The 26,198-nt window shown below is 41.4% G+C and overlaps 1 protein-coding gene and 1 pseudogene across 1 annotated transcript; one reads left to right on the top strand and one right to left on the bottom strand.

Annotated features, from left to right (window-relative positions):
- Positions 1-4,444: 4,444 nt before the first annotated feature.
- LOC138016862 (uncharacterized) lies at positions 4,445-6,216 on the bottom strand. Its single transcript, XM_068864037.1, has one exon. It carries the CDS (start codon positions 6,131-6,133, stop codon positions 5,237-5,239), a length of 897 nt encoding a protein of 298 aa, XP_068720138.1. The 5' UTR covers positions 6,134-6,216; the 3' UTR covers positions 4,445-5,236.
- Positions 6,217-22,400: 16,184 nt separating this feature from the next.
- LOC138017281 (uncharacterized) lies at positions 22,401-23,325 on the top strand (annotated as a pseudogene).
- Positions 23,326-26,198: the final 2,873 nt, after the last annotated feature.

Below are 26,198 nucleotides of genomic sequence, written 5' to 3'. Positions count from 1 at the left end.
AGAGGGAGGTGGCACTCTCCTGGCGATAGCATCCTCCATTTCGTGTAACCATGCCGCATCCTCGTTCCCAGACCCTCGCGTCTCCCATAGCTCTCTCCAAAACGAGCTTGCGTCCTCAATATCTTCAAACATTTCCCCCTCTCTGGAACCAATGCTGGAGATATTCTGGTACCTAGGGCGTGCCTCTTCCACATCACACAACAAATTAAACTCTGCATAAACCCGCCTTGCATCCTGAGTAAATTGGCGATTTAGAGATCTTGCCTCGCCCTGCTTTTTCCCCCTAATGTAACAAGCCTTCAGTTTACGCAACTGTGCCTTCTTCTCCATATAATTCACCAACTCTGAAGACGCGATCTTTTTACACTCTTCCAATAAGAGAGCCCGATTTTTCATTCCCTTCTTGGTGACTTTTTTTATTGCCCCTCAGTCGGTCCCACTCCGGCTTTGCGATGGATATTCTTTTCCGCAACTCAGTAGCTTTCTCTTCAAAATCCCTTCGAGACTTGTCACTGTGACCTTTTCTGCATCTAATAAGTCCCGACTGCTCCTTTTCCCAGCCCTTTATTAACAAAAAACGTGCTCACAGTCGAGTAGAGAACACAATTTGCAATCCACAGGTATCCAAACGGGTTTTCCACCGGCGAGATTATATTTAACCGCATCAACTCTTCCACGGTCTTGTTGATGTTTTCAAGATCATTCCCAGAAGGTTTCTCCTTTGTCCTGGTGTCAATCTGGCGACTTTTGTATTCATCCGGGTCTGAATTAACTGAAGCGAATAACTGCGTCGCCTTATCTAGCAACTTGCACGCCTCTTGTGATAAAGTGCTAACCGGTCCCGTGGGATTCACCTGACCTTGTTGTTGCACGGTATGCAAATATAGATCACCCTTCTCATTTGCATCTCGCTGTAACTGAAAATTATCACCAGTCTCAGCTTGTCCCGTTTCATTACTTTCCATATTTACTGTTCTTCGCCTGCCAACCCTATTGACAATGTTACTTGCAGCATTGCCTAAAGATTTTTCCAGGCGGGCAGCGTGATCGCGCAAGTTTTGGCTTGATAAATCAAGATGCTCGTAACCCATTTTATTCCATTGTTCCTTCATTTACCTGCATATAACCCGTTCTGCGTCCGTTCTCTGCTAGCGGCGGCTCGTTAGACTTCACCCGCAATTGAGCACTCTTCTTACAGCTTAACAACGCAACGTTCATTTCATCCGTCCACTTGATCCTTGGTCTATTCTGTGGCTGACCACCAGCCCCGTTCTGCTCCGTCATTTTGTCCGATACAATAACAACACAATGTTATAACTCAAATCCAAATAACTGAAGTACTCGCGCCCCTTCGCTAGGAGGCACCCAGAGTCTCACCATCCCAGGTTTGACTGTAAAAAAATACAAAGTAAAAATACTTTTCTGGATGTATATTGGCGCTCCAAGCTTGACTTGCTTTCGTGGTATCAGAACCTTTTAAGACAGCGCTAAAACATGTCTACACTACTCGCCACCATTCGAGTTATTATTATTATTATTGTTATTATTATTATTATTATTATTATTATTATTTTAACAATTGACATCATAAAATTCCGGCTCATACTTGTGTATCTTGTGGGTTTTCCCTCTAAGTTTCGGCTCGTGTAAAAATCTCTAACTTTTTTCCATTAATTCCTACGTAAGCATTGTACAAAAGACCTAAAACTTAAGCTACACACGTGAACACAATACACAAAAGATCTTACACTGTGAAATTTCGGCACTGGAACAACTCCGATGACATTACGTTTTAACCACTTTTGGTGAACTTTGATCCTTGAAAGAAAACTTGTGAAAACGTCTGGCGCAAAATGCACCGAGCAAAACTCACCGGGTGTTTTTTTTTTCAGTACTGGCACTCAGATTCTTCCTCGTCAAGTTTACGATGGAGATCCACTTTTGTCTTCTTTTGATAGCTTTTGGCCTGGAATCACCGTAAAACGGTATTTCATGGATCAAAAAATCATTTCCTTGGTCTTTCGTGTTGTTGCAGCCGGATACAACGCATCTACCAACCGTATTAAGCCTTCACATGAAAATATCTCAAAGGAATGACCAAGAGATACAAAGAGGCGTTCCCGAGATGTCGTCACAATCATCTTCAGTCCCCCTTCTGTACTCGCGCGGTTTTGTACCCCATCGGAAGTGAAATGCTGCGTCTCGTTTAATGGCTAAAGCTAAGGGAAGAAAAATCGAAATCGAAAAATTGTGTTTGTAGTTGTTATCAGGACAATGGGTACATTCAATGAAAAAAATAAGAAAAATCTGTCATGTACACGTTAAAAGCCAGCTTATTGTCTAGTGTTACTCCCAAAATCTTCAAGTGTTCTGAAACAGAGACGGGAGCGTCGTCGATTTGGAAGGCAAAGTCGTATTTTGAAGGACTAACGACAAGGGCTTGCGTCTTGTCCGGGTCTATTGTGAGATAGTTTAAATTAAACCAGTCCAATAAGGAACTAAGGCAACAAATTCTAAGATGGCTGCAGAGGTATCGGCAGTACACGTGGTGGTATCATCCGCGTATAATCCTAGCGATGCGTTTGCAGCAAAGTTATTTAAATCGTTCATAAAAAATATTAGACAGGAGAGGGGAAAGAAGAGAGCCCTGAGCAACACCAGTGTTGATGACCCTCCACTCAGAAAATGTTCCTTCGATCTTGACTCTTCGTTGTCGATCCTTGATGAAAGCGGTTGACAGGGCATGCACTGTCCATGAGCCCGTGGCAAACTGAGTCGAACGCTTAATGCAATCTTACTTCGTTGGTCAAGGCTAAGACGCCAATCCTCGGTCATTTTCAAAAGAGAAGAGCAACATGAGTGCCCTTTAAAGGAAGCCCAGCAGATTCAACGAAAGATGTGGTCGAATGTAGTCCTCTAATTGGGCATAAATAACTTTCTCGTATAATATAGCGATAGATGCAAGTACGGAGACAGCTGTGTAGTTTTTCTTACTCCTGGTTTAAACCAATATTTCGAAATGCACTGCCTTTCTTCGTCTTGGCATATCATAGTCATTGCTTGTAAAACCCTGATGGCTTCAAAATATACTCCTTCCCCATTCTGTTTTGTGTTGACCTTTATGGACCTTTGTAATGTAACAGCAGCGCGCGTCAGTAATTTGAACATCCTATCAACATGACCTTTAATTTGAATAATAGCCAAATCATGGGGAAAGAATGTATCGAATTTGAAGGCAAAATTAGGAATGATTTTTCAATAAAATTTTCTCACCTGAACTCTTTTGTAGTCCCCTTAGTCTTGTGTGGTTTCTAGATCGATTTCGATTTTGTGGAATTTCTGTTCCAACTGCTTCTCTCAGTCTGTTATAACGATACTCCGCGTTACGTCACCTATTGTCATTAATATACCAACCAGAGATATATTGGCTGTCGAAACAAAGATTCCTTTTTTTTTTGGTTGGCAAAATTAAAATATCAAAAGAATTGTTTATAAACAGTGAATATCGCTATATCTCAGGTGCCGATGTGGCATCTAGCTATCTCCTGTGCATTGCAAATGAGATGGGAAAGGGGCATGTTCCTCAATCGGAAAAAGTGCATGGAGCTCATTGTGAAGTTCCTGAAGAACCAGCTATATCCCATTAACAACCTCGTGTTAATGGTACGGCAATTAAGTGCGTTTCTAGTTACAAGATGCTGGGTGTGTACGTCAGTCACTACCTAGCTTGGGATACACATATCGACAAAAAAGTAGAAAAGGCCAACAAACGACCCCATGCGATTATGGGTTGTTAAAGAAATATGCAGTCAACTTTAAGATGTACTGTGAGCCCATTCTCGGCGTTCTTCCTACAGAATTTTAGAAACAAATGCACAAAATGCTGACGTGACCACACTGACCATAGCCTGCGAAAGGAGACGTATTTCCGGTGGTCGTTTCTCTCCCCCGAAAAGTAGCGTCTGCGAAACCGAGCTGGGGTCCGAATGTATACATCAACACCGCTTTGTAATTATAAAGGAGAAACTCAAATGCAACACAGGATTGAATTGTCTCTTCCAGAATCAGGAGATAAGGAGACCAAAGTACATCTAACCGTGGAGTATGCTAGTAAAACGATCCGATTATGCGGTACTCGGTAAAGCGCTTGTGCATGGTTCCCCTTAGAGAATTGCCAGGGCAGTGTTAAAGAATGAAAAATTGAAGAAATTTATTATTGAAAAGAATTGAATAATTTACGCTCAAGACCGCACACCCCCTTGGAATCCTTGGGAGAGCTTGAGAGAGTTTTTCTTGAAAAACACTCTTCATGACGGTGGTACATTTCGGGGGAGAGAAACGACCACCGGAAATACGTCTGCGTTCGCAGGCTACACCAACCACAACGAAGGAGGCAAATCGAACTTCAATAAGACTGTTACGGGACAGATTTTGTACACACAGCTTCGGCTTTTCAACTTCTTTATTCTTGCGTAGAAATTCAGCACTCTGCCGTTGCCGGCAGCTTACTCTCTCTTGTTCTCTCAAAAACGGGCGTTTATATATGCTCTTGCTTAGCTATGATTGGTCAGAGAGCTTGCAAGGTTACACAAACGTAATCCTAACATTTTCAACAACAGAGGCGGAAAAGGTTGTGGTAAATACTTGCGGTAGATACTTCAGCTTAGCTAAATTCGAGTTAATTAAATTGTTAGATAAACTGATGGCTACGGAAACCGAAGTTTCCGCGGTCCATTATGCTAACCCGTGCGGGCTAACCTCGGGAAAACTAACACTACAGATAATTACGTTAAGATAACTAACATGGTCGGTATTACAACTTTATACGAAAGAGCCGCTAAGACGGCCCTCGTGTTTCCAACAACATCGGCGGAAATTCGGTTGTCGCCTAAAGCATTTTCTCGTGGGAAAGTTACTTAAATTAACTGAGAGGGACGAGGCTGTTTTCGACACCTAATTTGGTTTGCACGTTTCACTTTCTTATCTAAGTTCTTAGCATCGTGCATAGCATACTTTGCATACAATAAAACGATCATGAAAATATTGCATTAAATGTTATAAAATATGCTTCAACACTATATATTTGCTTTGTTGTATTTGTGCCTTTTTCTAGCTATTTTAGGGGAACCCTTGTTTAACTTTTGTCCAAAATATTGTAAGGTTAATGTTGCATTGCATGTGAATTTGCTGGGTATCATAAGGTCTCTGCAATATATATCTATTATGTATTTCTAGTTTATGCTGTATGTTGGTTTCTCATATTTTCTGAGCCTTCTTCCTTGACTTTTTGCCGATAAAGGAGGACCAGCTTATTAAGAACATAAGCATAATTATAGAAAACATATTTGAGCTTAGATACTGTGTGATGCAATGCTAAATGATCAACAGATTCGAGCTCGTTGACTTGGGAATGAACCAAAATGCTCTTAAAATAAAGCAAGCTGGTATATATGTCGTTTAGAGTTTTTTCTCCAGTCGAACGAAATCCATAATCTACAGCGCGGTACGATTTCAAAAGGTTTGGGAAAAGAGTTTCTTTCTCCATCACGTCCATTTCGTGCAAGAATAGTTTCAAAGCCGCCCGCAGATTGCAAGTTGCGTGGTCATCGTAAAGAAACGCATTCGCTGTTTTATGTTCGGTGAATTCTTGGAAAGAGGCCGGTGAAAGAGATAAAGCTATTTCTTCGGCAGCGTAACCAAGATACTTTGCCTGGTTTATAAGAGGCCGCAATTGCATGCACAGTTCCCGAACGTTTTTCATGCTTTCAATACCTTCATCTAAACCTTCTTCAATATAATTACATCCCTCCGTGAGCTGGGTAACGAAGGATTTGACGATGAGGTAAAATGTTCTCAAATCCGTTTCTCTATTCAAATAAATTTCGTGGTGATCGGAGTCCGGCAATAACAACTTCACAGGTAAATCCATCAATATACTTGGAAATAGAACTGTTTGTTGCATTTGTTTAGCTGACTGGATAAAGTTCTCAAGCACAGTTACAAAGCACAAGTCTTGATAGGCACTGCAAGAGTTCTCTTGGTTTTTTTCATCAGATCTTACGTTCGTATCGCCATCCAGAAATTCGCGTCTACTGAATAAAATTTCCGTTAAATGAAAGTTGAATGCATCCATCTTGTAAGATTGTTAACTCTTTTGAAAGATGCGATCGTGCTCTGCAAGAAGAGCTACACCAAAATGGCACGTCTTTTGGTCAGTGAGCTGATACGGTTACCCGGAAGTTGCTAAAATTTGCATTTACTTGACATATCATCACGCACGACTGTCATCACGCCACATGACAAATGAACGGTCAATGCCATATTGAAGCATGAACGTTGTTCTTAAAAAGGAAACCTGTTACAATATGAACACGTTCGTAACCGGTAAAGTAAAGCTTCGCTTTCAATCTTTCAACAACGGTTGCTGTTGTTAAGCGCCTTTCCCCCACTATTGATTGCGGCCACATGTTAGAAAATGAAAAAAAATAATAATAAAATAAAGTGTTGTATTGTATTGTATTGCGTCATGTTCGACCTTAAAAGAGAACACAACCGAGCCGTAGTTTTTCAGTTAACGTATTTTAAATTTGATTTAATTTTGCTCAAAGAAAAAAAAGGGAAAAAGAATTTAATTGTCTTCGATATACCAAATTTCCTCACGTTTAACGCGTGCCTTGCCCCAGCCGATTTAAGATCGCGATGACTTCCACGAGCTTGCATGAGCATAGCACATGATACAGGAGGATGTGCGTGACCGCAGAAGGTGGTTCAATTGACCTGAATTCATGTCTCGTAGTATAGTTAAATAAATGAAATTATTTTATTTAAGAGTACTTAATAAGAAGCCTGCAAGAAAGGATGATCTGGTGATGTTTAAAAATATGTAATATTGGTCCTTCACCAAAAAGAGTCTTTTTAGCGTTCTGAACTTTCAATCCACTTGAAGTGCAAACCTCGTTCCCAAAAACTTTCCATTCTCTTTGGAGTGGGGCGCCCAGTGACTATAACCTATTCGAAACCTATTTTCTGTTTATCCGCATTCTTGAAGCTCACATAATCTAAGGTTCCTGTGGGAGAAAACGTGCACGAATGGCTAAAGTAGTATGTGACAGATGCGTGGATCAAATTTTTCAAAATGGCGACCTCCAGAAGTTTTCAATAAGGCAGACTGCCGGCAGGGTGATTGAACACTATAAGTGTAGGAGTATGGGGGGGTTTAATGAGGTGCATGCAAGTACTGAGTTTGGATATATAATGAGGTTGTACGAGAGAAAGTAAGAAAAATACACAGTGACAACCTCATTAAACTAAACCATGCCTGTGTAATGAACTCTGATGAATCTTAAGAATTGTCTGTTATTGCTTGAAAAAAGCTGTTGTCGACTCGAGCTTGCTAAACGACACTTTACGAGGGAATCTTTGCTGAGGTCATTGTTTACATTTTGCTTCATTACTGCGATTTTCATAATTCTGCAGGATCTTTCCTTCAAGTTCTAAGCGCCAAACTGCGTTTTGCTTCAATCAATCAAATTTCCGAACATAGCCGGGCAGATCGACTCCAACACCGGAATGTGAATTGGTTTTTTTGTTTAGTTCACAGTTCGAACACCATAATGATATGGTTTTGCAAATTCTTCCGTAAAAAGATTCGTACAGATTCCATCGCTTTCCATCCGCGTTGAGTGTACCGTGAGAACCAAAGATGCTGATTGGTGGGTTATGTCACGCATCAATTGATTTCGTCATCTGTGGTTGAAATCGGTAGTATGATTGATGGAAGCCAAAATGCAGTTTGGCCGTTGGCGCTTGAAGATGAATTCCGCAGAATTACGTTAAATCGCAGTAACACACGAGTTTGCTTTACAAATTGACTAGACTAAAGGTAAAAGAACTTCTAAAAATGAGTTAAATTTCCAATTTTAAAGCCTTTTAGCTTTCATAACGAGCCAGTTATTAGCTATCAAAAACTGATATAAATTTTTAATTGGGAAATCATACATTCTTTGTAAAACTTCGAACTTTTCAAAGGATCATCGCTCCGCACTGCTGCACTGACTTTCATTAACTCTATTTCGACACCAGTCCTACTCACTTGAGAATCAGGTGAGATGTATGTGCGAGTAGCTCCAGAGATCAGTTGCGTGTAATCTTAGAGTGGCCGGTCGCGAATTTGGTATGTCCCTGAATTAGCTAAACAGGTCGGACCGCGAACATCTAGTATCAATCGAGGACGATCTTTTAAAGGGTCACCATGTTGTACATGACATGACTTCTACGTCTACACTACAGGATCCCTTATTCACTATGATCCAGAATGTCAACAAGTCTATTGAGTTATGCCGAATTCTTTAATGGCAATGAATCAGTCAATCAAACGGCTTCATTCCACGGGTGGTCAACCTGAACCTACCCGGAGAAAACATAGTTCGAAAGATGATAAATTGAGTGTGTTGCACACTGTTCGGACGGAAGCATAGATTCGGACTCGCACTAAAAACACACACACACATTCAAAATGGCTGACAACAACAACCTCGTGTCTTTATTCTTCCCATGATTCCTTGCTACAGATTTGTTGCTGGGGGGAGGGGGGGGGGGGGGGGCTGAAAAAAAAGGTCGTCCTCGACATTAGACAGTTATCTAAGACTGGCTTCTGCGGTCATCAATACACAAGTCTTCTCTTTTTCATTCCTGAGGTCAAGTGGGAAGGGGTGAACAGGCCCTAACCACGAGCACAACAAAGCCACGAGTGCAGCCACTTAAGACTTGTATACACATACGGTTTGGGATACTGTTAAAGTTCAACAAGTCCAACTTTGTGTGCTGTCCTTTTTTTTTGTTTTTGTTTTGTTACAGTCCACTTAATAATAGAAAAAATTTCACAAACTTTGTGTTAGGATATTCCTCATCACATTAGCAAGGATACGAGCCAACGTATCCGTATGGCGAAGGATAAGTAACTGACCGAAAAGAGTTCACGCACACATTAGGAATTCCTCCAAGGGGTCCTGGTGCTGCTCCCGCATTGTGGCTAATTAAACACAGTCTGGTTGGTGATAGCTTGGAGTTCCAAAGCTGTCATAAGTTAGTAAGGTAGGTGGTCTGCGCTCCCCTATCAATCTCCCTTCACCTGGTCTGACTTTTGACTGCTCTGCTACAGATGGTTCAAGGACTGGATCTGTCGGTGGTTGTATCTGCAGGTCAGGTGCGTAGATAGTGGAGGCCGCCTCCTCATCAGTGCATGCCTGGTTGGTTGAAGGCTCCTTGGTTGAACAGGTACTGTCTGACAACACGCTTTCTGGCTCTACAGAAGTGAAGGTTAACATTCCTGCGGATTTTTCATCAGAACTGTCTTCTACATTGGAGGCCCCTGGCGACGCCAGATGTGGCTTGGCAGTTGGAAACTTCCGTTTTGATCTTTTGCGGGTGTCACCAGGCCTTGCTTCAAAAGAGTGATCATTGCATGACAGTAGAAGGTTACGATGAATCACGTGGTGTGGTGTCGCCCTCCACCCAATTCAGGCTTAATTTCATAAACTGGACTCTCTTCACCTTTCCGTTTCAGTTTCCCAGTAGGGCCTCAGCTTTCCAGGGCCACCTCTCTCACTTAAGTTCCGTACAAGGACTCGGTCGCCTAGCTGAAGTACTGGACTGTTAACTCTGCGGTCACACTACTCCAGATAGCCAAGAATTCTTAGTGGCTATTCCGTATGCTTTTTTCATTGCCTCTTGCCACTCTTTCACATAAGCTGAGTAACTTGAGAAGGCAGTGGGTATGGTACCAAATATGACATCAATTGGGTGTCTTGGGGATCGGCCAAATAATAGGAAAAATGGCAAATATCCTGTCGCTTCATGGCGAGTGCAATTGTAGGCATGAACCACCGTTTGGAGGTTGACCTTCCACTTGGACTTCTGGTGCTCAGGCAAAGGTCTTAGCATGGATAGCAGTGTTTGGTTCAGGCGTTCTGTCTTTCCGTTTCCTTGGGGATGATAAGGCGTTGTTCGAAATCGGACCATACCACAGCATTCCTCCAGCCGATGGAACAACTGATTTTCAAATTCACCTCCTTGATAATGCAAGGTTCTTGCCGGAAACTCGAAACGCTGTATAAAGTCATTATACAACTTGTTCGCTGCTGTTCGTGCAGACTTGTTGGTGGTCGCATAAGCTTGCGGTAAAATGGCAACTATAAGCAGGATATACTCGCCTCCCCCTTTGCTTTTTCAAGGTGTACAAAGTACAATGACACCAGTTCGAAGGGTGTGCTACTCTGTATAGTCTCCATTGGTGCTTTTGGCAAGATGTTTTGTCTCTTTTGTTTGATGTAACAACAAACATGCGTCACGTAATGTTCAATGTCTCTTTTCATCCGGGGCCAATAAAATCGTTCCCTGGCAAGGTGAAGGACCCTTTCTGTCCCTACGTGTCCCATTTCTTCATGTAACTCTTTGTAGACCATTCGATCAGACTTCTGCGGGAGGACAATCTGAAGATTAGGGCCACTTCTGCGCCGGAGGATTCCATCTTCTCCAACAACGAGTCTACTCCATTCACGTAAGAGGGACTGAACTTCAGGTGATGCCTAGCGCCTGTCTTGTGTTGCGAGTGGTTTGCCGGTTTCCTTATACCGAATCACTGCACTCATCACCTTGTATTTCCTCTGAGCCTCGTACAGTTCCTTAGGTGTGAGAGGTTGCACCCTCGTTTCATAATCCACATTCATAATGTGGCCCCGTTTCACTTGGCTGACGGGATAGCGATAGGAACCAAACTGAATCTCCTTTCTACCGGGCATTCAATGCTTCCACTGTGGCTTTAATCCAATGCGGTTCTACCTCTTCAGTACACATGTCTATGAACTGCTCCATGTGCATCCTAGAGAGAGCATCAGCATCCCGGTTGGCCATCCCTGGTCGGTACTTTATCGTGAAGTGGAAGTCAGCCAGCTCTGCTACCCAACGGTGTCCATTTGCATTTAATCTCGCCGTAGTTAAACATAGGACAACGGATTGTTATCTGTGTAGATCGTGAAGTGCGGGCATAATACAGGTAGTCCCGAAACTGTTCAGTTATGGCCCACTTAAGTGCCGGAAATTCCAGCTTACTGGAGTGAAGATGAAAGTTCCGCTCCGCTGCAGTTAGCGCACGAGATCCGTAAGCAATTACCCTTAGTTGACCGGTCTGCTTCTGGTAAAGTGCTGCCGTAAGGCCCTGTTCCAACGCATCCGTGTGAAGAATAAATGGCTGGGTGTATTGAGGGTAAGCCATCACCGGTGGGTTACTAATAGCACTGATAAGCTGATCGATTGCGGCTTGGTATTCACTGGTCCAGTTGACTCCCGAGATGATGCTTGTCCCTTATTTCTGACTGGTCTTGTATTTCTTCTCTGAGTTCGCCGTGGCGACTGTCCTCTCTTTTCGGGTTCTTTAAGGAGATCGTAAAGGGGCTTTGCAATCTTGGCGAAATCCCTAATGTACCTCCTGTAATAGCTTAATAGTCCTGTTAGTTTACGGACTTCACCCACAGCTTTTGGCATAGATTCTCTAAGATTCGTGACAGCTTTAGTATTCTCGGGATCAATACTGTGTCCAGACTGGTTTACAATTCGGCCTAGATAATGGACCTCTCGCTGGAACAGACTACACTTGCCTTGCTTCAATTTCACGCCATGTTTGCGCAGGCGTCTCAACACCATTCGCAGGTTTTCCACGTGTTCTTCAAACGTTCCACTATAAACTATGACATGGTCCAAGTAAGGAATGCAAATCTCGTCGGGGATACCTTCTAAACAATCTTCCATGAACCGATGAAAGCTTTCCAGCGAATTACTCAGCCCAAATGGGATTCGAGTCCATTCATACAGACCACAAGATGTAAAGAAAGCAGTCAGGTGTCTGCTCTTTCCCCAACAAAACCCTGATGATACGCCTTTTCCTGGTCTAACACTGATATTGGTATTGGGTGCCTATCTGGTACTGTCTTACGGTTCAGCTCCCTGTAATCCACGCACAGGCGTAACCCTCCATCTTTCTTCGTTACACACACCACGGGAGATGAATAATTTGACTGAGACTTAGTTATCCATCTCCGGTTGAGCAGATCTTCAATGTAGTGTTTAACTTCAGCATACAGGGGACAGGGAATTGAGCAATTTTCTGGACTGGCGTGGTGTCTGACAACTCCAAATTTAATTGAAGTCCTTCTATCTGTCCCATGTCATCATCATCTTGGGAGGATGACTCAGTCTCCTCCTCTAGCATGGTCATGCCAACTGGCGTTGACTTTCTGTCAGGTCACCTAACACCACGACCGGTGTTTTGAAGGACTTTCTTTCGTTACTAAATCCCCTGTTTACTTGAAGTTGGGGTACTGATGGGTTTCCAACTCATCTCTTAAATCATTATTCCAGTCCTGAAATCTTCCAATAACTCGGTGTCCGGCTCCGCGCTGCCCTTTAATTTGGCTTCGAGATGTTTGTTCCTCCATCAATCTGACAAGTCCTTTCCTGGTTTTATCTTTAATGTCACTGTCACAGCAGCCTTAAGTCTTAGCAATTACTCCCAGGTCCTCAACCTTTAGCTTGCAGAGATGACTCTGGATCTCCATTTGTATGTCTTCGATCTCCATCGCGTGTGTTGATTGCTTCGCAAGCGTGTCACGATTTCAGCTATTTCAAAAACTTGTTTCCTTGTCTCCCTGCTCCCGTCCTAATCGATTGCTTAAAGCGTTGTCTTATTTTCTTTCACAGGTCGCGGACAGGTCCCCAAATGTTGCACCCTGAGCGGACGGAAGCATGGATTCGGGCTCGCACTGAAAACACACACACGTCCTAAAATGGCGGACAACAACAACCTCGTGTCTTTATTCTTCCCATGATTCCTTAATACAGTTTTGTTCCGGGGATTGGGGGACGGGGGGTGGAGGGGGGTTACACCGTATTCACACCGGATGTTTCAGACCGGCCAAGATGGCAATGACTCGACGTGGAGTTACAGGCCCTTTGTGGCTCGAAAGCAGTCGATGACAATTCGACGGACAAATCCTGTGCACGTTGGAGCAAAGCAAAGACAGCAGTGACCCTTTGTTGTCAGAAATCGCACACGATTTTTGTAAATGAGGACGAATATGGCCCAGCTAAGCAGTTAGCGGATTTTTTAAATAACCTTTGGTCTAAGACGCTGTCTGACTCGTCGGACACTAAAGGACAAGTCTTCGAAATATTTGCGTCCGGTGAACTGTAAGACTCTCACAATACCGCGTGTTAATAGTGACATTGGAGATAAATGTAGCCATTAATATTATGCAGTGAAACAACAGGACCTCACAGATGCACTTGCCCTGGTTGGGCATGCACATATCGACTTGTCCCATCGCCCTAGGGAGTCGATTAAACCACAGTTAAACAAGGATTATGCACGGTTGTGTTCTTCGCACGTTCCTGTAACAACTCTACTATTCGGGAATGACCTGCAGACTCAGTTAAATAACATCAGAGCATCCAATAGAGTGAGATCTAATGCAGTCAGACGTCTTCAGAGAAGCAGCAAGGGACACACTTTACAAGTTACCCGAAAACGGATCGACGTAGCAAGCCTTTTTAAGCGAAAGGCCGCCAGTGAATATCAAAGCTTCCTCAAAAACCATTCACAGTCGACAACTGAAGCAAGGCAAAAAGCAGTGAGTTTTGCTGTCACGCTATCGCTTGATAATTTGGAGGTAAATAACTTTATATTGCTTGAGTCTATTTTAAAAACTACTTTGAGAAGAAGGTGAAAAGCTTCAAGGGTGCCCAACTGCCAGATTTTTACGCTAAATGGAGGCACATAACTTCTGACTCAGAGGTTCTAAATTGTGTTAAGGGCCAGTATATTGAGGTTTCTTCACTACTCATGTATAGTGGGAGTTGTAAGAGCAAAACGTTTTAATATTAGTGACTCGCTGGTAATGGAAGCTGAAATTTAAAAGTTGTTTGCCAGAGGTGTCATTGTGCCTACTCAACATGAACGTGGGGAATACATTTCGCCGATTTTGTGGCAAATAAGAAAGATGGATCTCACCGAATGATCTTTAATCTGAAAAACCTCAACCACCATGTAGAATATACACTCAGGTGGACAGCAACTAGGCTAATGACCCCAAATTGCCACATGGCATCCATTGATTGAAAGGATGCGTAATATTCAGTCCCCATTCCTGATGTGCATCAAGTTGTTCAAGTTTAGTTGTTTTCCCAATGAGTTGGCTTTTTGCCCAACAAAATTTACAAAATTGATGAAACCAGTTGTTGCCACCCTGCGAGAGCTTGGTCATATGTCGTCAGGTTACATAGATGACTTGTGGTTAATGGGTCCAGTCTGGGATGATTGTGGTTCATCCAGGCAAGTCTACCGTCATCCCATCCCATAAGCTGGTGTTTCTGGGCTTTATCTCTGACTCTATGTCGGTTTCCCTGACCAATGAAAAGGCTTTTAACCCTAAGCAGGCAGCTGTGGATCTGCTGCATTGCAAACGCCTTAGTATACGGGATGTAGCCAGAGTCCTATGGGCCTATGGCCCACTTCATTTTTGCTATCTAGAGTGGAACAAAACTGCGGCTCTTAAGTCTAGCAGCTGTCATGTTTTTGATGTGCTTATACATTGAAGCACGCGACAAGCTTCAGTGGTGGATTGACTCAATTGAGATCGCATACAACCCAATTAAACGAGGAGAAGTAGACATTAGTCTAACGTCTGATGCCTCTAAACAGGGATGGGGTGCTATAATTGGTGACTCCTCTACGGGGGACTGTGGACAGTCACTGAGTTGCAGGAGCATATTATTTTTATTTGAAATACTGGCTGTGTTCTTTGCCTTGACATCATTTAGTTCTTTGACTCGAGGCAAAAATGTTAAGGTCATGGTGGACAATACAACTACTCAGTCTACCATTTAGCAGATTGGCACCAGCCAATAAGCTTACTAAGGACATCTGGGATTGGTTTATTGAAAACAATATCGGGTTCACTGTGGCCCGTGTACCTGGGGGTGAGAATGTTGATGCAGTCAGAGAATCGCGCACGTTTAGGCGATCTACTGAATGGTGTTTAAAGAAAAACTCTTCTTTTGAATGCCTGTAATAAGCTGGGGGTAACACCAAATATTGATTTGCTTGCTTCTCGGATTAATTGTCAAATTAGACCTTATATGTCCCACCGTGCCGTGGATTACATTACGCGAAAAAAACTAAGTGATTTTGAGTCAATAATGTAATGCAAAACAAATCAAATAAATTAAGGAATGAGCCCCAACCTGGCTCCAAATTATTGCACAAGATTTTAAGGGGGCTGTCTAACTTCTGACGGTTTAGTAACAACAACCTAAGACTTTTGCAGACTAATTAATAACGTGACAAAAGTTTTTATATTAATGTGGATGACGTATGCAAATGAGGTCACATGACTTGTTAAGGCCACAAAACTCAAAATAAAAAACGGCAATAGTTTATGCCAAAATTGATTTCACTTCGCTACTATTATATTAGTCAAAATGGTAAAAGAAAACGAACTGTCTTGATATGTCTTGAGTTTTGGAAATATACGGCATTTTGTACTAGTGCCCAGTCCCCTATGGAAAGTAATTTCTTTCTTCGGAAATTTATTTAAAATTATCTTGAGATTTCCAACTGCAGAAATGATGTGCCCAACGGTGTTAACATCTTAAAGGTAAATCCAGCCACCAGAAAATGATAAAAAGTGTTGCCGTTTAGCTGAGAAGATTTCTGTGCTAAAAATAACTTTGACATGTCACGTGATAATATATCATACTGTATAACAGTTAAGGTTTCACATCTTATCGCTGCTAACGATGTGCCAAAGTTATTTCGTGTTGTATAAAATGGATCAATAGTTAGACCACCCCCTCACTTATTGTCATAAAATAGATCTGGGACCATGCCTAAATTCACCTGAGAAGTAAGGATGACAAATTAAAGCAAACAAAACGAACTAAAATTTACTCAAAACCACGCGAAATCCTACTAGAGATACATGCTCGATACATAGAAAAATGAACTGAATAGCTGAATTACAATTAACTTAGTGCTCTCTAACCTAGATAGTGGGAGTTCACTCCTGTGGCGAAGGCCCATCGACTCCTCTTAGCGATCATAAATCAATCAAAATAGTACGAACAGTACAAATTAAGATATATTTACGTACACTCTTAACCTAAAGAACTTAACCTAAATCAAATTACAAAGGGTACTCACATATCGGTCCCGCTTGAGCCAAAGGTTAAAAATCGTTGCCGGAAGGTACAAAAATCTTTAGGTCAAGCGAAATCATGTCAAAAACTACTTTCAGGGGAGGCTATCTTAGCATATATACGTGCGTGGGAACGCTGAAGAATCTGATTGCAAACCAATAAAAATCAAGTAAACAGTGTAACTAAGATCAACATGTAACCATAAACCGGATAAAACTAATCAAAATGAAACTATTGTGTAGTGTCCTTAACACTGGAGATAACTGAAGGACAGCGACTCCTTTTTGTTACCCAGCAATCCACAGAAAATGCACTCGCCTCACAGGAAGCTGGTTCTGATTCTGTGTCATTTATTCGGAGATACCTCAGCAGCAGAGGTCTTTCGCCGACATCTTGGAGGTCAGGCACTAGAAAGCAATATGTCTTGCACCTTACGAAAGAGAGATGCTACTGTAGTTCACGGGATGTTCATCTCATTTGTCCCTCTGTAGTGGAGGGAATCAAGATCATCAGTAGCAGAGCTTTATGATTCTGGAATCGGTTGCAGTGCCATTAATTCTGCAACGAGTGCCATCTCTTCCATTATTATACTTCCAAGTGATATTTCATGTGGTGCCCATCCTACGGTGTGTCGTTTTGTTAAGTGTGTGTTTGAGCTGAAACCTATCCTACCTAGATACCAGAACATCTGGTTCTAGATAGTAGAACATCTGGGATGTAAAAAATGTCCTGATGTATTTGTCAAGCCTTCATCCATGTCAAGATGCTCCTAGCATTATTTTCAGGACAGAGGTGTCAGACCCTGCATTTATTGTCCGTGGACTGCACGGTTTTGACAGTTGATTTGCAGCTTACAATTATTCGTCCGACACTAGTTTGTGCCCCCCGTTGTTTATTTGTCACCATATGTAAAGAGGACATCTGCACTTAGGAAGGGAGAGAATCAGCTTTCATGTGAGCTTTCAAAGCCACACAACCCTGTTTCCACCGACACAATAACACGATGGTTGAAAACAGTCCTTGCTAACTTTGGAATAGATACTTCAGTTTTTAAAGCTTATAGCACTAGAGCTGCATCAACATCTGCAGGTGCCATGTGCAAAGTTCCTTTGTCTACGATCATGGAAAATGCCAGGTGTTCTGACGCTCCAACCTTTGCAACGTTTTACAAGAAACCTATTGTTCCGGTAGGCAGAGCTTATGAACAGCTCTTACGGGAGAGTCTACACGTGCAGAACTGTTGAAATCAGTGACATCCCCGGAGAAAGAGAGGCGAAAACTGGACTTCCAATTTTTAAAGCAGTTTAGATTAAGAGGCTTAGGGTTCTCGTTTTTGTAACGTAAGTAAGAACGTAGAGGATACAGGAAGGATCGAAAGCCACCAATCCGTATCGGTTCCTGAGTTATACCTCATGAGTTTATGAAAAAAAATCATTATCTTTAGAATAATTTCTTTGAAAGCAGTATTTACCCGCAAAAAAGGTCCTCTGTAAACATTTACAAAAGTATTTAGTATCTCAGTATGATTGGGAAACCTCTTTCTCTTTTTTTGCTCGGTTTTAAAGATTTAATCCTACTGTAATAGACAAATTAGTTCTGTACGAGACAAAAACTCTCCATAGATTACGAATAGTCTAATGTTCAAGATATGTTTTCACGAAAATCAAGAATATCTTCCATACCAGGGACATCCAGTTCTTTCAATATCTCACTGTAGGAGGAATTAGGTTGTATTATTCTCATTGCTCGCTTTTGTAAATTTTCCAAGTCGTTCGACATATACTGTGGAAGAGCATGGTTGAAAACAGGACTAGCGTAGTCGGCGACTGGGCGGATACACGTTAAGTAGAAAAGTAGTGATTCCTTACATGGTAATTTGGCACGCTTGAGTTGTCGAAGAAAAAATATAGATGAGTTGCTATCTTTTTGCATATGCTCTCCACATGTAAGTTCCACTTTAAATCATTGGACGCAGTAAGACCAAGTAGTTTGGCAGACGAGACGACGTCAATAGCCTTTCCATTGATGATAATAGGGTCAGCTGGAAAACCTGCTCTGCAGAATGTTATCCTAACTTCTTTACACTTAGTTTCGTTTAGTTGGAATCCCTCGGCTTTTGTCTTCTCAATAAGTTCATCCATTTTCAGTTGTAAGGTACTGTTACCGTTCTTGTTTACCGATTCTGACAGTGTTGTGTCGTTCACGTACTTCCAAAGAACTGAGTTAGACACTGACAGGTCGTTTGATTATAATGAGGAAAAGCCATTTGGCGACCTTGGTCCCTTGGGGAAAACCGGCCGTGACGTCACCCCATTGGGAAAAACACATCATCGTTGATCTTTAAACTATGTTTCCTGGCAGTCAAAAAATCAGTAATCCAAGCCATGGCGCGTCTTGGGATGTTGTATGACATCATCTTGTAAAGAAGTACATGGTGGTTTATCAGGTCGAAAGATTTGCGGAAATCAAAAAGCATGACTCGTATAGCTGAACCGTGGCATCTATAGATTCTGACCAGGAGTGGATCATACTAATTAGGGCTTGTGTTATCTTGATCGCGGTATGGTACCAAATTGCTGTGGTTCAATCTCTTTGAGGACGGCAGGCTTCACATAGGCATTAACGAGGTGTTCTTCAGCAATTTTTGAGATGATCGGAGTCAAGGATATGGGCCTGAGGTGTTTCTTATGTCCTCAACCGGTCTTTGCTTAGGAACTGGTACAACATCAGCTCTTTTCCATGACGATGAAAGGCGACCCTCATGGGAGGAGGTATTAATAATCTGAACTAATATTAGGTATTAATCAGAAGTATTTGATCAAGCTCTGTATACGAAGCCAGTAGATATAGTATGGAAACATCCAGACCACTTTTCAGATATTGTCCTTCAAATGGGCGTCTTCCATACAGTATGTACACTTCTATCAATTATTGGGAAGTGATTTCAAGACACTGGTTTAAGGGAAATTGGCATTGAATCAGGAGTAATAGCTGAAGGTTCTGTGACAGGAGTTCTGGAGGGAAGTAAGTATAACCACGCTGTCAGGTTTCATAGGTTGATGTATTAAGCACTCCAAAGACTCATCTGCAAAGGATTTCAGACGTGAGTAGGAGAAACGTTTCCCGCGAAGAAACAGTTTATCCACGATGCCTTTTCCGGATTTAAACCATTGTAAGGCAACCTTTGCCAGAAGGAACAACAGAGGGTCTTGGATAGTCCACGTTTCACAGAGTTGATTATTCTGTCTAAAAAGTACCTGGATTATCTTCGGAATAGTAATGGAACCTGTCCAGTTTCTGGATGTCATACATTGATCTCGTGAAAATTCGTCTGAATATGGTGAAAGCATCAAGAAAGGGGATTGAGAGCTACATTTGTGTGCCATTGAACAAATGATACCATGGTGCTCTGCATATGATAACATAAATTATGCCCGTTATGTACCTGAATTCGAATACTTGTCTGAGATAACCCACCTCGAAGAGACACATCCAGACGCCTATGAATATGTGAAAACCGGAGGATTCTCGGTCCAGATTGGTGACCACAACCCCTTTGGTAGCGTTCCGGTTGATCAGACATGTGAAGAGACGGTCAATAATGACACGCAGACGGCAAGGGGGACTAAAGGCTTCAGTCTTAAAGCAGGGAGAGTTAGCAAGTATTATATAGTTGCTGAATATCGCATTATTTTTTGCAAGCAATCGGAAAGGTTGCCACAAAAAAGATTGAAGAAGATCAGCTGAACGCGAAAACTGTAGGTGAAAAGGCATACCAAGAATTCCGTGTGCAGCGCCTGGAAGAAAATCCGCCTGAAGTCAAATTCCACGATTCTTTGAAGTAATCAAGACTACAGACATTCTCTGAACTTAACAAGAAAGGGCAGCTCAAGAGCAAAACAGCGAAGGAGATCATGCTAAACGCTGACAGAGCTCTATTTGACCAGATGGTTATAATAGCAGAAAACAGACAGCTTCATATGAAAGATGTCCTTTGTCATCCAATGAGAGCTCTTCCTTGGGCGCTATCCTCAGTAGATAGGTCATGGCGGATGACCAGCAAGGCAGCACTGGCAAAGGAGCTGCAAAATAATGTACCTACTCCAGAAGAAATTCTACATCCATCTGCATGCGTCACAGATGTTATGGTTCTAGTGAAAAAGCTGAAAGGTGACCACAAGATGTTCTCAGATGTTGCTGACTCCTTGTTTGGAATGGTTCTAGACAAGGACGCATCCTCCAAGAGAATTGATGTTATCTATTAAGAGCTCAGAAAGACAACAAAGAGGGGCTGAATATGGAATTTAGAAATATTCAAGCCGACCACAAAGTGCAGCAGTAAACAAAGTTCCTTTTCAATCCACAGAATATGAGAGCCTTAACAGTACTCGCCGTCCAAAGAATGGAAACACGACAAGTATCAGAGAAGGTTGACAGATAAGGTCCTCTTTGTAACTTGTGAAGAAGAGTGCCACCAGATCTCATGAGAGGATTTCTTTACTGTTGAAGACCTTAACTCAACAAAAGAAGAAGCTGATACAAGGATTCTACGTCATCTCTCCCATGCATCGAGATCCGGTCACAGAACACTGATTGTGGCCTCAGAAGATACATGTCTTTATATTCTGTGTGTCATTTCAGCACTTAATTACATAGTCAATATTTGTCAAGTGCGGAACATAGACAAGAGTTCGATACATCAGCATCGCAAATATAGTGCAAGCCATAGGTCAAAATCTGTGCGGCAGTCTCCTTGGTATGCACGCTTATACTCATTGCGATACAGTGAGTGCTTTTGCTGCGCGGGGAAAGATGGGAGCACTTCGAATAGTCAAAAATCACAAATCGTTTCAGGAAATGTTTGACCTCTTGGGAGTGGAATGGGTACTCTCCGATCATTTATTTCAGAAGTTGCAGGATTTTACTTGTCAGGTGTACAGTTCTCGCCCAGGAACAAACAGTGTCAATGAGCTAAGATACAGAATGTTCTGTTCAAGGAGAGGCAACATTGGGTCTGACCATCTGCCACCTTGTGCTGATTGCCTGTATAAGCATGCATGCCCAGCAAACTATCAAACAGCAATCTGGAGACGAAGTCTTGAAAAACGCCCAGAAATTCCAAGACCCCTAAGACATGGCTGGACACAAGATGAGAACAAGCTAGGGATTGATTGGATGAGTGGCCAGCCAGCGCCTACAGCCGTTTTAGAGCTACTCCCTTGTTCATTCATCAGATCTTGTAAGCTCCCGGACTGTAGCTGCGTGTGCCTTTCGAATGGACTCCCATAGTGCGAAAACAGGCGAGAAGAAGCTGTCGTGGTAGATGTGGATGCTGAAGATGATGACACTGACGAGGACTAAAATGTCAAGTCCGAATATGTCTACTTTACATTTCTCTTAGCTGTCAACACGATAGATGAAGATGCGTGTGAAGATGCGTGTGTATTTAACTTGACAACAGTATAGCCGAAATACATAGATAACAAATGATCATTGTGAGTCGAATTATAATGTTTTGTATAGATGTCGACCCCACACATTCAAAGAGCTGGAGTTCACAGGAAATTATTATTTCAATTTGTCAGTGAAATGTCTACTGCAAAATGTGAGGTAGTTGGCAGCTGTAGTCTTTTTTTTTTTTTTTGATTTTGAGAGCAAGCTTTTTGGCAGTTTTAGATCTGTTGAAGCACTTTAGGGTAGAACAATGTCATGTTTGAAAATCCAAGATCGTGGATCCAAGTTGGCCGCCAAAAAGGTGATGTAGTACTGTCAGCAACAGGAACCTACAATAACAAGCTTGCTAAGTGGCTTGACGAAAAGCTAAAACCTTTGTCCGTCAACGACCAAACCATTAATGACATCTTCTCGTTTGCTGATGACCTTCAGGGGATGAAAATCGATAAACAGGACATTTTAGTGTCATATGATGTTTCCTCTCTTTTCACAAACGTACCTGTGGATGAAAAGATCAAAATCCTAGCGGAGAAAGCTTTCAAAGACGATTGGTTCAACAAAGAATACGACCTTAACATCACAAAAACTAACCTTATAGAGCTGTTAGAGATTGCTACGAAAAACCAGCTTTTCCAATTCGAAGGAAACTTGTATGAGCAGGTGGATGGGGTTGCCCTGGGTTCTCCCCTCGGACACTAATGGCAAATGCGTTTATGTGCCATATTGAAGAAAAACTGAAAAACCAAAACAAGATGCCTGCTTTCCATAAGCGATATGTCGACGACACTCTCAGAAAAATGCCCGATGTTTCATCTGCCTCTGAATTCTTGTTAACACTGAATGGAATACACCCCTCACTCAGCTTTACAATGGAACTCGAAGACAACAGCAAGCTTCCCTTTCTTGGCATGGTGATCATCAGAAATGGTCCACGACTAGAGACGAAGGTCTACGTGAAACCAACCGATACTGGGCTTTTATTACATTATCAAAGCCATGTTGACGTCAAGTATAAACATTTTCTACTGAAGACAATGTTAAACCGTGCTTTCAAATTCCTATCGAATTGGCAGTTTTTCCATCAAGAATGCGAACGTCTCAAGATGGCTTTTGCTCGCCTGCATTATCCTGAAACCCTCATAGAGAACACCATCAGAAATTTTATCGAAGTGAGACTTACTGAGAATATGTGTTCTAAACAGCAAGTATCCGATGAACAAGATGCCCCCATCAGAATTGTGCTACCGTTCAAAGACCAGAAATCGGGAAATGCGATCTTAGTCGAAAGATTAATGCCGTCGTCCAGCCTTTTTATGTAAGCAGAAAGATCAAAGAAAATTTCAAGCCGAAGGAACACAAACCTCCAATTGTAAACCAACAAAACGTTGTTTATTCTTACAAGTGTGGTCTGTGTGATACAGACTATGTCCGCTTCACGAGTCGACACCTACATCAACGTGTGGAGGAACATCAGCGATCAACAATGGCTACCACCTAAAGGACGAGCATGGAGGGGATCCGGATTCCATTGGAAACAACTTTGAGATTTTAAAAAAATGTCAGAGTGAACTTGACTGCTTGATTTTGAAATGTTTTTTATTCGCAAACTTAAACCAAATCTGAACAAACAGAGTGACTCGATACGCGCGAAGTTATTTACTTAGCGTTTCTTCATGCGGCAATTTTTTATTCTTCTGTGTGTGTGTATAGTTTCTATGTAAATATTTTAGAGTTTTGATCAGTATCTTATTAGCATTTTTGTAATCGGTTACATATATTTTAGCGCATTCAAAATTTTTACTGTTCAACTTGAAGATGGCCGTCGAACGGTCGGAACGTCGTTGTTTTTTAACGTTAACTTTTATAGTGAAATCCGTTTCAAAAAACTTGTTGATTCGAATTTTACAAATATTGTTCATAAATTATCTTTGAAAAATGCCTGGTTACCCCCAATTTTCTTGTTGGATTTCATTGACACTTGTCAAGATCTACCTTTCCTGCATAATCGTAAATCGGGGCAAAAATACCTTTAAATTAGTATGCACCATCCTTAAGGACGTTCGCGCCCATTGCTACTGCGCATTTTTCGCGCATGTTACGCATACGTCATGACGTCATGCATCGCAGACCACGAAGGTAAACACGATGCTGAAGGTGTAAACATTTTCCACAAGAATGGAACGTGAAAGCGTGTTGCATCATGGGATAGCTGTGGACTCAGGTCTTCTCAGAAATGTCACGCAATGACGTGACAGTGCGAATAGACAATCGCTTTGAGAACTTCGCAGCGATTTTACTCTCTTGAATACTCGGTGACCCCCATTTCTCTTTCCGTAGATCACTTCCTTTCCTGATTTTGTCCATATAAACAAAAAACAAAAAAATCTGTACGTGAGAAGTTACAAATATTTCGCCTTTTATGCTCTCGTGCGATCTTTGACTAATATGTTCCGTTTTCCAAGGTCTATTTCATCACAGAAAAAGACATCAGCTGCAAAAGTAAGTGATATTAGTTATGTTGAATTGAGTACGTTTGCCTGATCTAAATTTCACTAATTTTAAGCTAAGATCGGATTAAAGTAACGCAAGCTTCTAAAAGTGCACCTCATGATCTCGAAAAAGAACACGGTGACCCCCAATTTTTTTTTTTTTGCCTGTTTGGCAGCAGAAGATCATTTCCTGTGTGTGGCAAGTTTAAAAAACTCTGTACGTGGAAACATTTTGGGCGCGAACGTCCTTAAAGCTGAGTGTTTATTTTAATTTGCTTAGAGCTACTTTTTTCTCTGTATTGCAATTCTTGGCATATCTTTAGAAGCTCTCATTAGGGTACATGATGCCTGAAGGACCTATGACTAGAACAGAAACGAAAGGAGAGCAAATTAGAACGATAAGGACAAAACAGAATACCAGCAATAGGTCATACTTGTGCAAGAAGGTACTCCACAAATTCATTCCTTGGGCACTAAACCGTTTGTTATTTTCAAAAAGTGGTTTAATCGGTTTTTCTTTTGTTCAGGAATGAAAATCGAATTTTTACTGTCAACTGGAATGAAATAACAATTATCTGTACTCTTTTGGACATGAACTAGAAAACGTTGATTTGTTTGTTTGTTTTGCTCTAAAATGCGAGCGAACAAGTGCTTTTTAATCCGTTTGCCCAATTGGTTTTCGATGTGCATCGACAGTGACAAGAAAATTTTGTCCTGATGTTATAAACACAGGGGCACCCAACGACCAATTTGTTGTAAAATGTATTATTATACCCCAGTTAATGAAAATAAATGTTATTAAGGCATTTTCAGGTGTTTTTCAGTGTTGCTGGGAAAAAATTATCTGTTCCTTTTTCCCAGCAAGACACACAAGAAATTTCCCAGCCAGCTAGATAAAATTGGTTGGTTTCCCAGCCAGCTGATCAAATTTATTTCCCAGCCAGGAATTAAATTAATTAATTAATTAATTACTTAATTAACATATTAATATATATATATATATAAATGAAAGGAATACTACTACTACTACTACTACTACTACTACTAATAATGATGATGATGATTACAATAACAATACCTATATTGATAATGATAATGGAACGATAATGTGAAACACACATCTGTAGTTCTTGTGTTAGTATGATACTCTCTCTACATGTACTGCTGTCTCGAGCAGTTTGAATTTTAGGAGCCTTTTGTCACCCTGGAAAGCGAGCACAGAATTCATAATACCTAGCACCATTGTACACAAAAGCAATAAAATACTTGCTAGGATAAACCTGTATAATTTTGTCTACAATAAGGTAGAACAACTGGAACCTTGAAATAGCTCTTCATTTTACGTTTTTATTCATCTCTTCAGTTACACAATTGCTAATGTCCTATTCCTTGCTATTTCCATGGCAGCCTGAAAAATAATTAAAAAGGAAATAAATTAGAGACCAATATTAATTGAGTAGAGCCAGCAGTAATGCTGATTGAGTTTTCAGATCTAGCTATGGACTCACTAATCATTGTTATCACAGGGGACCCACACAAAGGGTGAATTTAGAAGCAATGTATGAGAATAGCAAAAAGTTCCATAATTATTATTGTACTATTCTGCAATAAATATTTACACAAGATGAGGATAAACTATCTGAAATGATCTTGTGCTGTTGTTATTATGGCTGAAAATGGCAAATTGTAGCAATTTTACCAGAGCAACACACGTCCTTGAAATCGCTAAATTTCTCACAAGCAGCCACAATAACGACACAGCAGAACATTTCGGATGAAGGTTTGTTTATTCTCATCTTATATGCAAATATTTATCCCAGAATTGTACAATAATATGGAACTTTTTGCTATTCTCATACATTGCTTCTAAATTCAATAATACCAAGGGTCAAACACATTATGTAGGCAACCTGTGATTGTTAGTATTTGTAAAAAGTAGACTCAAGCCCCTGTAATTCTTAGATGCAGAAACCTTACGCTTAAGTTGAAAAATGTTTATTTATCATG

The sequence above is a fragment of the Montipora capricornis genome, chromosome 9 (assembly GCF_036669925.1).
Source record: "Montipora capricornis isolate CH-2021 chromosome 9, ASM3666992v2, whole genome shotgun sequence".
Classification (NCBI taxonomy): Eukaryota; Metazoa; Cnidaria; class Anthozoa; order Scleractinia; family Acroporidae; genus Montipora; species Montipora capricornis.
The sequence above is the reverse complement of the archived record's forward strand: the minus strand, read 5'-3'. Positions and strand labels throughout refer to the sequence as shown.

Excerpts from the sequence above, each read along its gene's own strand:
- LOC138016862 (XM_068864037.1), bottom strand. The coding sequence starts at position 6,133 with ATGGATGCATTCAACTTTCATTTAACGGAAATTTTATTCAGTAGACGC.